Below are 13,661 nucleotides of genomic sequence, written 5' to 3'. Positions count from 1 at the left end.
ACCATTTCTTCAGTATTTAGATTCATACAAATGCACAGTATAATCCAGAATCAACACACAAGATACAATAATGAGAATATGGGCTCTTTTATTGTTTTTTTAGAGACAGGGTTTCACAGTGTTAGCCAGAATGGTCTTGATTTCCTGACCTCATGATCCGCCCACCTCAGCTTCCCAAAGTCCTGGGATTACAGGCATGAGCCACCGCGCCCAACCAGAATTCTTTAAACAAACCCAATAAACAAAATATCTACCCAATATATAGACTGATTTTTAAAAAGCAAACTGTCTACAGAAAAACAAATGAGTAAAAGTTTACAAAATTGTTTTAAAGGTTCCAACAGTACTTCAAATTTGGAACAAGCAACTCTGGGTTGAAGCCTCAACCCTAGGAAACAGTTGCCACATTATCATTGGTATTTATGTAACAAACGGAAATCAGGTTCTATTTTAGCCACAGAAAACTGAACAAGGAGGTGGGATGTCTCTCAGCAAAATTCATCTTACTATTTTTAATTTTATGAAATAACTGTTTATTGGTAAACAGTATGGGAATTAACTTTTCTCTATTTACAAATGACCAGATACCACAGCTACAGAATTTATCTATAATATCAATAACTTTTCATGTCTTGTGTCAACTGTTCCAAAAAGAACTAAGCTACTTTAAAGAACTCTACAATGCCTTTGCTACTAAGTATACCAGAAACAGTTCTTAACCTCTCCTGGCCTAAGTCATGTCCTCCTCCCATTTCACGGGAAACATCCAAACTTCTGTTTTTTTTCTTCTCTATTACTCTATGGGAAACTCTATCTTTTTTTTTTTTTTTAGAGGCAGAGTGCTGCTTTGTTGCCCAGGGCTGGAGTGCGGTGGCACGATCATGGCTCACTGCACCCTGGACCTCCTGGGCTCAAGTGATCTGCCTGCCTCAGCCTCCCAGCATATTTGGGAGGCTGGAGTTTGAATCACCTCTGACACTTCCTGAGGTGATTATTATTAATGTACAAGGTATTAGTAATACCTCATATATTCATAGAACATAAATTCATGGAACCATAGGCCTGCACTACCATGTTTTGTTTTTCGGTTTTGGTGAAGATAAGGTCTCACTATGTTATTCAGGCTGATCTCAAACCTCAGGCCTCAAGTGATTCTCCTGTCTCAGCTTCCCAAAGTGTTGGGGTTACAGGTGTGAGCCACCATGCCCAGCCTAAACTATCTTTGAAATTTGTGCATTAATGTATAAAATAATAATAATAGAATATACAGTCATAGATAATGGTGAGGGGAAAAATTTAAGGACCTTTTTCTTCCTATATTTTCTAAAATGCTGCTATGCTTTATAGCTATAAACAGGCATTTAAAGATAGTAATGTTTTTTTTAAAAAAAGGAATTCATGTTTCTAATTAATTCTGAGAATTCCATACTTTGGATAAATGATTGTCAATCTTACCACCTAACTTCTTAAAGGGGTTAGTAGCTAAAGCTTTCTCAGCTAGGAGCTAACCACTTCTTTTTAAACATTTTATTGGTTGATTGCAGTAAAACCCACATAACATAAAAGTTACCATTTTAACCATTTTTAATCAGTAGCATTAAGTACATTGACAATGTTGTCACCATCATCCATTTTCAGAACTTGTCTACGTCTCTAACAGAAATTCTGTACTCATTCAACAGTAACTCACTTTCTACGAACTTACCTATTCTAGGTATTTCATGTAAGTGGAGTCATATATTTGTACTTTTGGGTCTGATTACTTCACTTAGCATAAGTTTTCAAGGTTCATCCATACTGTAGCATCTATCAGAATTTTCTATCTTCTTCAGACTCAATAATATTCCATTGTATGCATGTACCTTATTTTGTTTATTCATTAATATGTTCATAATCTTTCAGTTGTTACCACTTTAATAAATTTTAAAATCAACCAAAACTGGTGTTGAATAATCAAAGCAAAATTCTTCCAAATGTGGGAGCCAAAGGAAAAATAAAAAGGGAGAAGAGCTCCAAGTCATGTATTGAGGTCCGAGGAATGAAAATAAAACAGTAAGTAGTCACACACCTTTGAGAAGCATAGTATGTGTTTCATTCTGTAATCTTTCTAAAAACTTTTAAGAGTATAAGACTACCAGCTGGGCACGGTGGCTCACGCCTGTAATCCCAGCACTTTGGGAGGCCAAGACAGGAGGATCACTTGAGTCCAAGAGTTTGAGACCAGTGTGAGCAACATAGTGAACCCCTTGTCTCTACAAAAAATACAAAAATTAGCTAGGGGTGGTGGCACATGCACCTCTCATCCCAGCTACTCAGGAGGCTGAGGTCATGGGATTGTTGATCCCCAAAAAACAAGGCTGCAGTGAGCCGAGGCACCACTGCACTTCAGCCTGGGCGACAGAGCGAGAGTCCATCTCAGGAAAAAAAAAAAAAAAAAAAAAAGTCTACCATTTGACACATCACTGCAGCAAGAGAATAATCTATAACTACATATGAAAATGGTCTTTCAACCAATAATACCTCATATATTCATTAGCAAGTAGGTTTTATGTGTTTATTTATTTATTTTCTTTTTTTTTCTTTTTCTTTTTTCAGGTAGTTGTAAACAAGTAGGTTTTAAATACTATGCACCATATTTATGCACCATATGCTGAGGGGTAGGGGAAAGATAGTGTCACTGTCTCTGGAGCTAGCTTAATGTAAGGTACAGAGAAATAGTATGTTTTTTTACAATCACAAAAATATTTAATTTCAGACCTTAATGCTATGAAGAACACAGAACACGCTGGGAGCAGTGGCTCACACCTGTAATCCCAGCACTTGGGGAGGCCAAGGAGGGTGGATCATTTGAGGTCAAGAGTTCGAGACCAGCCTGGCCAACACAGTGAAACTCTGTCTCTACTAAAAATACAAACATTAGCCACTTGTGGTGGCACATGCCTGTATTCCCAGCTACTTGGGAAGCTATGGCAGGAGAATCACTTGAACCCGGGAGGCGGAGGTTGCAGTGAGCCAAGATCGCACCATTGCACTCCAGCCTGGGCAACAAGAGCAAAACTCTGTCTCAAAAAAAAAAAGAAAAAACACAGACACTAAAACAAATTAAAATAGGTAGATATGTTCAAGACCACTAAGTCAGGCAAAATTCTCTCTGAAAAAGAGGTATCCAAATGGAGACCTGAAAGACTTAACTGTCAAATAGCTGAGTGACAGCACATCCCCTGCTAAGGGTGGTCAGCATGTACAGAAGTTGAGAGGGAAAGAAGCTTCCTTATATATGTGGGAGATAACAAAACAGAAAAGATATTTAAAGCTATGGGAATGGAAATAAAAACTGCATTTAAATTGGAGAGGTTATTAGCACAAACGCTGAGAAAGCAAGCTTAGAGCGGAAGGAAGGTAGGAAGTTTCATAGTGTCACTTAAGTTTCAAGAAGGAAGTAATATAATAGCCTCCTATGTTAAATAATTCTAAGACGCAGGAGAGGCAAGAAGTAAAAATCCTGTAGATTCAGCAAAATAAAAGTTACTGGTGACGTAGAAAGAACTGCTTTGTGTTCCCATAACTGCATAACCACAATATAGTTTAACCAGGAAAAGCTACCTTAAATTGTCACCAAGTGAACCAGAAGCTATCTGATGATCCACATACTTCACTACCTTTTTTTTTAAAAAAACCTCTTCCGTTTTTTCCTGCTGTTGTTTTGTTTACTAATCTTTATTTACTATTCCTGCTTGCTTCCTAGAAATAATCATGGCAAGTTTAAAGTCCCAGAGGCTTACTATATTAGAGCTGGATGATACTGACATTAGACCGCTGGGCCTCAAGTGATCTGCCTGCTTCAGCCTCCCAAAGTGCTGGAATTACAGGTGTGAGCCAGTGCGTCCAGCCCACAAAAAGTATTTTTAAAAGCAAATTCTTCAAATGTATTTTTTTTTTTTTTGAGATGGAATCTTGCTGTGTTGCCCAGGCTGGGGTGCAGTGGCATAATCTCAGCTCACTGCAACTCCCACCTCCCGGGTTCCAGCTATTCTCCTGCATCAGACACTCAAGTAGCTGAGATTATAGGCACATGCCACCATGCCTGGCTGATTTTTTTTTTTTTTTTAATAGAGACAGGGTTTCACCATGGTCGCCAGGCTGGTCTCAAACTCTCGACCTCAAATGATCCACCTACCTCAGCGTCCCAAAGTGCTGGGATTACAGGCATGAGCCACTGCGTCCAGCCTTCAAATGCATTTTAATGTTTTAATTTTAAAATGTTTACATTCAATTTTTCAGGGATGTGTTATATAAAGTAAGATACACTAATTTATAATTCACTTTTTCATATCCATGAAGCAAACCTAATTTATTTCAGCCTACTGAAGTTTCACTATAAATCAAATAAAAAAAATGTAAACTGCTTTAGAGATAACCAATTTAAAAACTCAATTAGAACGGCTGGGCATGGTGGCTTATGCCTGTAATCCAAGCACTTTGGATGCCAAGGCAGGCGGATCACCTGAGGTCGGGAGTTCAAGACCAGCCTGACCAACACGGTGAAACCCCGTCTTTAAAAAAAAAATGAGAGCCACATGTGAATTTTAAATTTTCTAGTATCCAAACTTAAAAAAAAAAAAAGGATTACAGGAGCCAGCCACCACACCTAGTCCAGATACAATAGTATTAAGCAAAGCTAACTAAATTGACAGGATTTCTTTTGTAATTGGGATTGATAACAATTAGACTCACTGAGAGTGAAAAAAATGTGTTGACTATTATAAAATCATTGGATAGGCTATGCACCTGATAATAGAACCCCATGTATTAAGGTTGAATTGATTGTAACATAATCAACTCAGTATGTCCATATTATCATGTTAATGTGTGAGAAATATGTAATTATTAATAAAGTATATAAATATTTGGAACTAAAAAAAAACTCAATTAGAATTTCATGTCAAAGAAAAAAAAACGAGTGCCCATAGTCCTGGCTTTAGGAGCAGAGATGGGAGAATCACTTAAGGCTAGGAGTTGAAGTACACCATGATCATGGCTGTGAACAGCCACTGCACTCCAGGCTGGGCAATATAATGAGACTCCATCTTTTTTTTTTTTTTGAGACAGAGTCTCGCTCTGTCGCCAGGCTGGAGTGCAGTGGCACAATCTCAGCTCACCACAATCTCTGCCTCTCTGGTTCAAGCAATTCTCCTGCCTCAGCCCCCCGAGTAGCTGGGATTACAGGCACATGCCATCATGCCCAGCTAATTTTTGTATTTTTAGCAGTGACGGGGTTTCACCATGTTGGCCAGGATGGTCTCGAACTCCTGGCCTCGTGATCTGCCCACCTTGGCCTCCCAAAGTGCTGGGATGAGCCACTGCGCCCAGCCAGAGACTCTATCTCTTAAAAAAATAAAAATAAAAAGGGTTGGGCACGGTGGCTCATGCCTGTAATTCCAGCACATTGGAAGGCTGAGACAGGTGGATCACCTGAGGTCAGGAGTTTGAGAGAAGCTCGACCAACATGGAGAAATCCCATCTCTACTAAAAGTACAAAATTAGCCGGTGTGGTGGCACATGCCTGTAATCCCAGCTACTCAGGAGGCTGATGCAGAAGAATCGCTTGAACCTGGTGGGTGGAGGTTGCAGTGAGCTGAGATTATGCCACTGCACTCCAGCCTGGGCAACAAGAGGAAAACTTTGTCTCAAAATAAAAGAAAAAAGAAAATGAGAAGTAAAATCTAGAACGTGCAATGGCTATTCATCAGGAAATATATTGTCCATTTACAAATATTTGGGCATAACTTCCTGTTTCTCAATGGGAACACTACTGGTACCTGAGATGAAAAACTATTCAATGTGAAGCAATATCTGGCACAATGCCAGACATGCAGCATTCCTGTGACCTGCCCACTAAATGACACTGTGTTTCCCCCACCACAATCACCGTATAATCAAAAACAGCCCCCCAAAATTCTGAACTCTTTCTCTAAGAGTGTTACACAATCCCACCCATAGCTGAAAACCACTAGTAGTTGAAAACCACTAGTAGTTTGAAAGCACTGCATCTTTTCCTATCTTAATGAAAATCTAACACAGACTCCCAATTTTCTGTCTTAATATACAGAGCATACTTAATATAATTTTAACATTTCTTGATGATAGAGAGCCTTGATTAAGAACATTGACTATTGGCCAGGTGCGGTGGCTCACGCCTGTAATCCCAGCATTTTGGGAGGCTGAGCCGGTGGATCACTTGAGGTCGAGAGCTCAAGACCAGCCTGGCCAACACAGTGAATCCCTGTCTCTACTAAAAATACAAAAATTAGCCGGGCAGGGTGGTGCATGCCTATAATCCCAGCTACTCAGGAGGCTGAGGCAGGAGAATTGCTTGAACTGGGGAGGCAGAGGTTGCAGTGAGCCGTGATTGTGCCACTGCACTCCAGCCTGGGCAACAGAGCAAGACTCTGTCTCAAAAAAAAAAAAAAAAAAAAAAACACTGACTATTATGTATTATTGTGATTTTTTTTTTTTTAAACAAGACAGAGTCTTGCTCTGTCACCCAGGCTGGGGTGCAGTGGCACCTTCTTAGCACTCTGCAGCCTCAAACTCCTGGACTCAAGTGATCCTCCCACCTCAGCCTCCCAAAGAGCTAGGACTATAGGAGCACACCACTAGATCTAGTTAATTCAATTTTTTGTAGAGATGAGGTTTCACTATGTTGGTCAGGCTGGTCTCAAACTCCTGGCCTCGAGCAATCCTCCCATCTCAGCCTCCCAAAAGGCCAGGATTACAAGTGTGAGCCACCATGCCTGGCCTGTTATTGTAATATAATAAGGTTCTTAGAAATTAAAGTGTGTGTTATCTTTAATCCTGTATTAATGACCCAAGTCTATTATATTTGAACATGATAAGATCATTATTTGACATATATACTGCTTTACAGTTTTTTTCATTTTATCCTTTTTAGCCAATGTTATTTCTTCCTAGACTATCTGTCGACCTCTAGGACTCTCCCTGTACGACATTAACTTTTATCACTAATGGCCAAGTTTATTAAATCAAAAGCCTGAAGTAACAGATGAAGGCTTGAAGATGGCTCCAGCCCTTCCTAAAATTTAAAGTGCATGAGCTTAAAGATAGCTACGCTCTTTCTAAGAATTTAACTCACTTCTGGTTTTAAAACTATGTAATGACTTAAAAAATTCCAAGGATCTGACAGCTGAATATATCATTAATAAATGATTAAAATTTAATAAATTATTAAGTAATCTTCACTATATACTACCAACTACTCTGATCAAGTATTATTACTAATATTTATAAATAACTCACCTGATTTCTTTTAGTCCTTCTCTCTGGATAACCTGAAGAATTTCTTTATGACTCATGGGTGTATTGGGGTATTTTTCTAAGACCTGAGAAACAAGTACATAATAATAAATTATTTCTTATTTTAAGTTCTTATAATTCTATATGTAATTATATTTCTTATAATTATGCCTTAATAATTATATCCAGATCATACATATACAGACTTTCATCCCTTATATTTTGATACATGAAAAATTAACAATATATATCAGATATTCTTTCCCTCAGTCATAAATAGTAAGTCAAATCTGAAGCAGAAATTGACCAAAATATCTAAAATAAATAACCCAATTATTCACTACTAATAAATATGTAATTGTTTACCTTCTGCCTCCATTCCCCACATCCCTTCACTACCTGTGACCTACTGCAGGCACGTTAGAGTATCCATTTCCTGGTAAATGTATAGCAAAACCTAGTAAATCACGGGTACACAATAAATCCTTAACCAAAACAAGTAAACAATATAATTATAATAAAATTAAAGTGATATCTATGTTCTGATTCCAGTGAAGAGTAGGCATAGTCCATTCTGTCTCTCCCACTGAATGTAACTAAAAACCTGGACAGAATGCATGGAGCAGCTATTTGAGGACTCGGGAAATAGTAGCAGGTGGCTTGGGGAGAAAACCACAACTAGGAGTACCACTAGTCCAGCAGTGATTTTCCCGACTTTGTTTCCCTCTGGTACCTCCCCTGAGCCTGGACTCAAAGGCAGCCCAAAACCCAGAACTGCAGGCTAAGTGTAGGCAGAAAGTTTTCCAAAAGAAAAATCTCTTGCTTTGGTCTGAGGCACAGTCAAGAGGACATTTCTAAATACTGGATAGAGAAAGGGAAAATTCTCTGGGTTTCTCCCCGCTTTTCTTTTTCTCTGCCCTTGCCCAAGGCAGTCTCATGGGAGCAGCTTCGGTAACACCAGCAGCAGCTAGACAGGGACCTAAAATTCCAAGAAAGTGGAACCTTGCAAGGGGTCCTACAAGCATGAGAGGAATCCCTACGATTTATCTCGGTTTTGGGTACAGTGGCTCACACCTGTAATCTCAGCACTTTGGGAGGCCAAGTTGAGCAGATAACAGATAACTTGAGGTAAGGAGTTCAAGACCAGCCAGGTCAACATGTTGAAACCCCATCTCTACTAAAAATACAAAAATTAGCCAGGCAGTGGGGTGAGTGCCTGTAGTCCCAGCTACTCAGTAGGCTAAGGCAGGAGAATCGCTTGAACCCAGGAGGTGGAGGTTGCAGTGAGCCAAGATCATGCCACTGCACTCCAGCCTGGGAAACAGTCTCAAAAAAAGAAAAAAAAATTAGCCGGGCATGTTGGCATATGTCTGTGATTTTAGCTACTAGAGAGACTGAGGCCAAGAATAGCTTGAACCTGGGAGGTGGAGGTTGCAGTAAGCGGAGACCATGTCTCTGCACTCCAGCCTGGGCAACAGAGCAAGATCCTGTCTCAAAAAAAAAAAGTGCCTAACATACAATTCAAACTTACTCAACATATGAAGAGTAAGGATATCAATAACTCACTAAAGAAAAAACAAGCTATACGCAATAAACCCAAGGTGACACAGATGTTGAAATTATCAGACAAAAGCAGCTATTATAACTATGCTTCAAGATGTCTGGTGAATATTTTTGAAACAAGTAGATAACAGTCTAACAGATATACATGTATTATTTCATATATGTTTTATTTTGTTGTTTACACTTACATTTCTATATGAAATAAAAATGCAATAACCAGTAATATTTCCAAACATAACATAGCAAGATTAAGTGGCAGCCAAAATTCAAATCCAAGTCTTGCACCAGAATAACACACTGTCTCCTGTGTTTGCAACTATTTTCTCATTTGGTCAGCCATAAAATCCAACACATATTTCTGTTGATCATCTTCTCTGATCTCTCTGCTACATCTGACATTATTAACTGTTCCCTTCACAGACATCACACTCCTAAACTTTTCTTTTTCCCAAAAATATTCTTGTCTTCTTTGTAGATGTCTTTTTCTATGCCCATCCCTCAAATATTTTATAAACATCCACTTACCCCTTTTACTTTTCACTCCACCAAAATCTCCCTGAATAACATTATCCGCACCAAGCCTTCACCACTCACACTTTGATGGATCAAGCCTCAGTCTACTAAAAACTATTAAAAACCTGTAATCGCTGGATATCCCATAAGCATTTCAAACTTCTGTTGTCCAAAGTTGAACTTAGTGCCTTCATCAAAGTTAAGGCCCATGCAGAAAACTGAACCTTTATTTATTTATTGTCTATATGTTAAAAATGTATTAAAGTACTGAAAATGAACAAAAATACACTATGGACCTGGACAAGTAATAGTTCACAAAAGGGTTAGTATAACTGGATAATAACCATACGCAAAAGCATTTGCCCACTAAAGTTTTTATGGATGAAATCATGTGATGCCTGGGACTTATTTCAAAAAATATACAAGAGGATAGGGGTTTAAATATAGCAAGACTGGCCATAAATTAATAATTATAGATGCTAAATGGTGAGCACAAAGATATTCATTATATTATTGTCCACTTTTATGTACATATTCAGTATCCCATAATAAAAATCTATGAAGCACATGACTAGGAATAAAATATAATACATTTCAATGTGGGTTTTTTCCTGCCAATTTAAATGGCAAAAACATGGCAATAATGACCATGAAATGGCTACATGTATGAATACATACATCTGTCCAAAGAGCTAGAAAATGGAAATTAATATTTCTGCAGTGTAATTCTCTGGCATATCAAATCTTAATTGAAAAGTGATCGTTAAATCATTATCAGAATGAGTCACACTCAGAACTGAAAATATTTATATTATCCATGCTAATAGTAAAAATTAATATTTTCTAATAAATTCTGCAGAACAAGGAATTAAGTTATTTTAATATTTTAATGTGGTTGAAACATCATAAAACATTAAACTATTCGAAGTGAAACTATAGGATTTCACAGATGTTCTGTACTTTAATGAAACAGAGAAAAACAGTTGGTTAAAACTATTTAAGGAGGCCGGGTGTGGTGGCTCGTACCTGTAATCACAGCACTTTGGGAGGCCAAGGCAGGCGGATCACCTGAGGTCAAGAGTTCCGAGACCAGCCTGGCCAACATGGTAAAACACTGTATCTACTAAAAGTACAAAAATTAGCCAGGTATGGTGTCGGGTGCCTATAGTCCCGGCTTCTAGGGAGGCTGAGGCAGGAGAATAGCTTGGACCTGGGAGGCGGAGGTTGCAGTGAGCTGAGATCACGCCATTGCACTTTAGTCTGAGCAACAAGAGCAAAACTATGTCTCAAAAAATACATATATACACATACACACACACACACACACACACACACTCTTAAGTAATGTTTATTTTCTTTAAAACAAAAATGTTTAGGCCAGGCATGGTGGCTTATGTCTCTAATCCCAGCACTTTGGGAGGCCAAGGAGGGCAGATCACAAGGTCAGGAGATCAAGACTAGCCTGAACAACATGGTGAAACCCCATCTGTACTAAAAATACAAAAATTAGGCATGGGTGGTGTGCACCTGTAATCCCAGCTACTCAGGAGGCTGAGGCATAAGGATCGGCTTGAACCCGGGAGGCAGAGGTTACAGTGAGCTGAGATCGCACCACTGCACTCCAGCCTGGGTGACAGAGTGAGACTCTGTCTCAAGAAAGAAAACTTAGTGCTGCAGTGAATAACTGTACAGTACATCATTGCACAGGTGAACATGCATATCTCAGACTACTTAAAGCTGTAAGTAGTTTGGGGGGGAAAGAAAAATGTTTTTCAATTACAGACTTAAATATTACACTTTTAAAACATTTAATTATGGAAATTTAAAAACATTTACCAAATTAGAGAGAACATTACAATGAACCATCACATATCCCTCACTGATTTTCAACAATTATCAACACATGGCCTATCTTGTTTCATAAAATACATTCAGCCACCCTCCCTCCACAAACTGGGTTATTCTGAAGCAAGCCTTAGACATTTCATTCATTAATATTGTATGTAGTATATATCTCTGACGACAAGGACTTAAAAAAAATTTACACATCAGAAAATGACTATAATTCCTTAATATCAAATTATTTAGTCAATGTTTTAAATTTACATGGAAAAAACTTTTTTTAACAGTTGGTTTGTTCAAACCAATAGACCCACACACATTGTATTTGGTTAACATGTGTCTTGAAGTATCTTTTAATCTATGGGTGTCTCTCATTCTTTTTTTCTTCCCGTTTACTTACAGAAGAAAACTAGTAAACTGTGCTATAGTTACCCACATTCTCTATTTTGCTAATTATATGGTCCTCTGTCCCTTGCACTTCCTGAAAATTAGAATTGAAACCTAGGCTTGATCAGATTCAGAGTTTTAGAAAGAAAACTTCATAGGCATACGGTATACCTCCTACCACACCACATCAGAACACACAAAGTATCTATGATCTCTTTTTTGAGATGCTAAGATATATCAGTGGATAGATGCGGTCTACTTGATCCACTTATTATAAAGTCTCCCATTGGCATTTCAGTCTAATTGTTTTAGCAGCCACCAATGATCACTATCTCCATCCATTATTTTATTTAGGAGCTGGAAAGTACTGATAGTCTATCGTTCCTTTTTCATCTAAAAAGAAATGTTTTCCACTATCTATTTGGTTATTTGAGGTACAATTCATATTTTTAAAAAAGCAGGATAAGGCTGGGCATGGTGGCTCACACCTGTAATCTCAGCACTTTGGGAGGCTGAGGCGGGTGGATCACTTGAGGTCAGGAGTTCTAGATCAGCCTGGCCAACATGGTGAAACCCCATCTCTACTAAAAATACAAAAATTAGTCAGGTGTGGTGATGGGCACCTGTAATCCTGGCTACTCAGGAGGCTGAGGCAGGAGAATCACTTAAACTCTGGAGACAGAGTTTGCAGTGAGTCAGGATCAAGCCATTGCACTCCAGCCTGGGTGACAGAGCATCCAACTCAAAAAAAAAAAAAAACCCACAAAGATTAGCTGGGTGTGGTGGCACATGCCTGTTATCCCAACTACTAAGGAGGCTGAGGCACAAGAATCTGAGGCACAAGAATCACTTGAGCCTGGGAGGCAGAGGTTGCCTAAGCTGAGATCATGCCACTGGACTCCAGCCTGGGTGACAGAGTGAGACTCTGTCCCCCCACCAAAAAAAGAAAGAAAATGTGCATAGATAGAAATGAGAAAAATGTGCAGACACACTAGAAAAAAACTAAGAGAGAGAGAATGAGGGGGAAAAAATGCTAAATGGCCACATATATTACTAAGCAAATATGCTGTATGAAACCATTGCATTATTTTACCCCAAGTGGAAAAGACTACAGCAGTTTTGCCAAACTGTTAGCTTATGTTAACCACAGGAGGGCAGCGTTTATCAAACTAAACCTGATTCCTGCAAAAGTAATCGCGGGTAATAAAAATAAAAATAAAAATAAACCTGATTCCACTGAAATGTTCATGGAACTTTAAAGTACAATTTTAGAAACTGTGACAATATGAATAACCACAGAGAAGAATTAAAAATCAACACTACACAGATTTAAATCTAGATCTTAAAAGGGTGCTTAATATAATTACTTCTTAGCTTATAGATTCCCAATTCAGTTATTAAAAAGGATTTGAAAACTGTATTTTTTGAGCAGTCAAGAATAATTGAGTTGCCTCTAAGATTCCAGTTTGATTCTAGCCTAAATAACAGGAATATTTCAATTATTGTTGCACTATGAGTTCATTCCAGATATACAGATGTGCGCAGTCTGAATTCTGTATAATCTACATGACTGTTACATTTAAAATGTCCAAATTAATAACACAGTGATCTTTACATAGAGCTGTATCAGTGTCATAAGGCTCATTTACTGCCCAAAAGCTTTAATTAGGGTAACTTGTGCCATAGCAGTAAATGAGATCAGCCAGCAATAGAGAGTGAGAAGAGACGAGGGCTTATGCTATAGAACAATATATTAACCTTTGAGAGCCAGAGAAGAAAAGCTAGCAAATAAACTAAGTAACCAAAGGAATAAGAAGAAAACCAGAAAACTTTGGTGCTTCAGAAAAGTCAAAAGTATTCTAAGGTTTAGGTGGTCAACAATGTCAAATGCTGCCTAGAAGCTGAGGTAACAACAGAAATGTATCCCCTGTATTTAGCAACAAAGGGATCTTTAATTAGCTTTGTAAATTTAGATTCCACTTAATCCAGAGGGAAGAAATCAGACATGAGGGGATTTAGCACTGACTGGGAGTCTAGAGGTA

General features: G+C 38.4%; 1 protein-coding gene across 4 annotated transcripts in view; it reads right to left on the bottom strand.

Moving 5' to 3' along the window:
• The window catches only part of LOC105712647 (glucokinase regulatory protein-like), a 55,332-nt gene that overhangs the window by 26,285 nt on the left and 15,386 nt on the right, over positions 1 to 13,661 (bottom strand). For 2 of the 4 annotated variants that reach the window (XM_064363932.1, XM_064363935.1), the window contains one exon: positions 7,318 to 7,400. The exons of the other annotated variants lie outside the window; for them this stretch is intronic. In XM_064363932.1, the coding sequence (XP_064220002.1) occupies positions 7,318 to 7,400 (83 nt within the window). The remainder of the gene's footprint in view (positions 1 to 7,317; positions 7,401 to 13,661) is intronic. 4 annotated transcript variants of the gene reach the window in all.

Source organism: Aotus nancymaae, unplaced genomic scaffold (genome assembly GCF_030222135.1).
Source record: "Aotus nancymaae isolate 86718 unplaced genomic scaffold, 86718_ANA_hifiasm-v0.15.2.pri h1tg000057l, whole genome shotgun sequence".
In the NCBI taxonomy this organism is placed as follows: Eukaryota; Metazoa; Chordata; class Mammalia; order Primates; family Aotidae; genus Aotus; species Aotus nancymaae.
The sequence above is the reverse complement of the archived record's forward strand: the minus strand, read 5'-3'. Positions and strand labels throughout refer to the sequence as shown.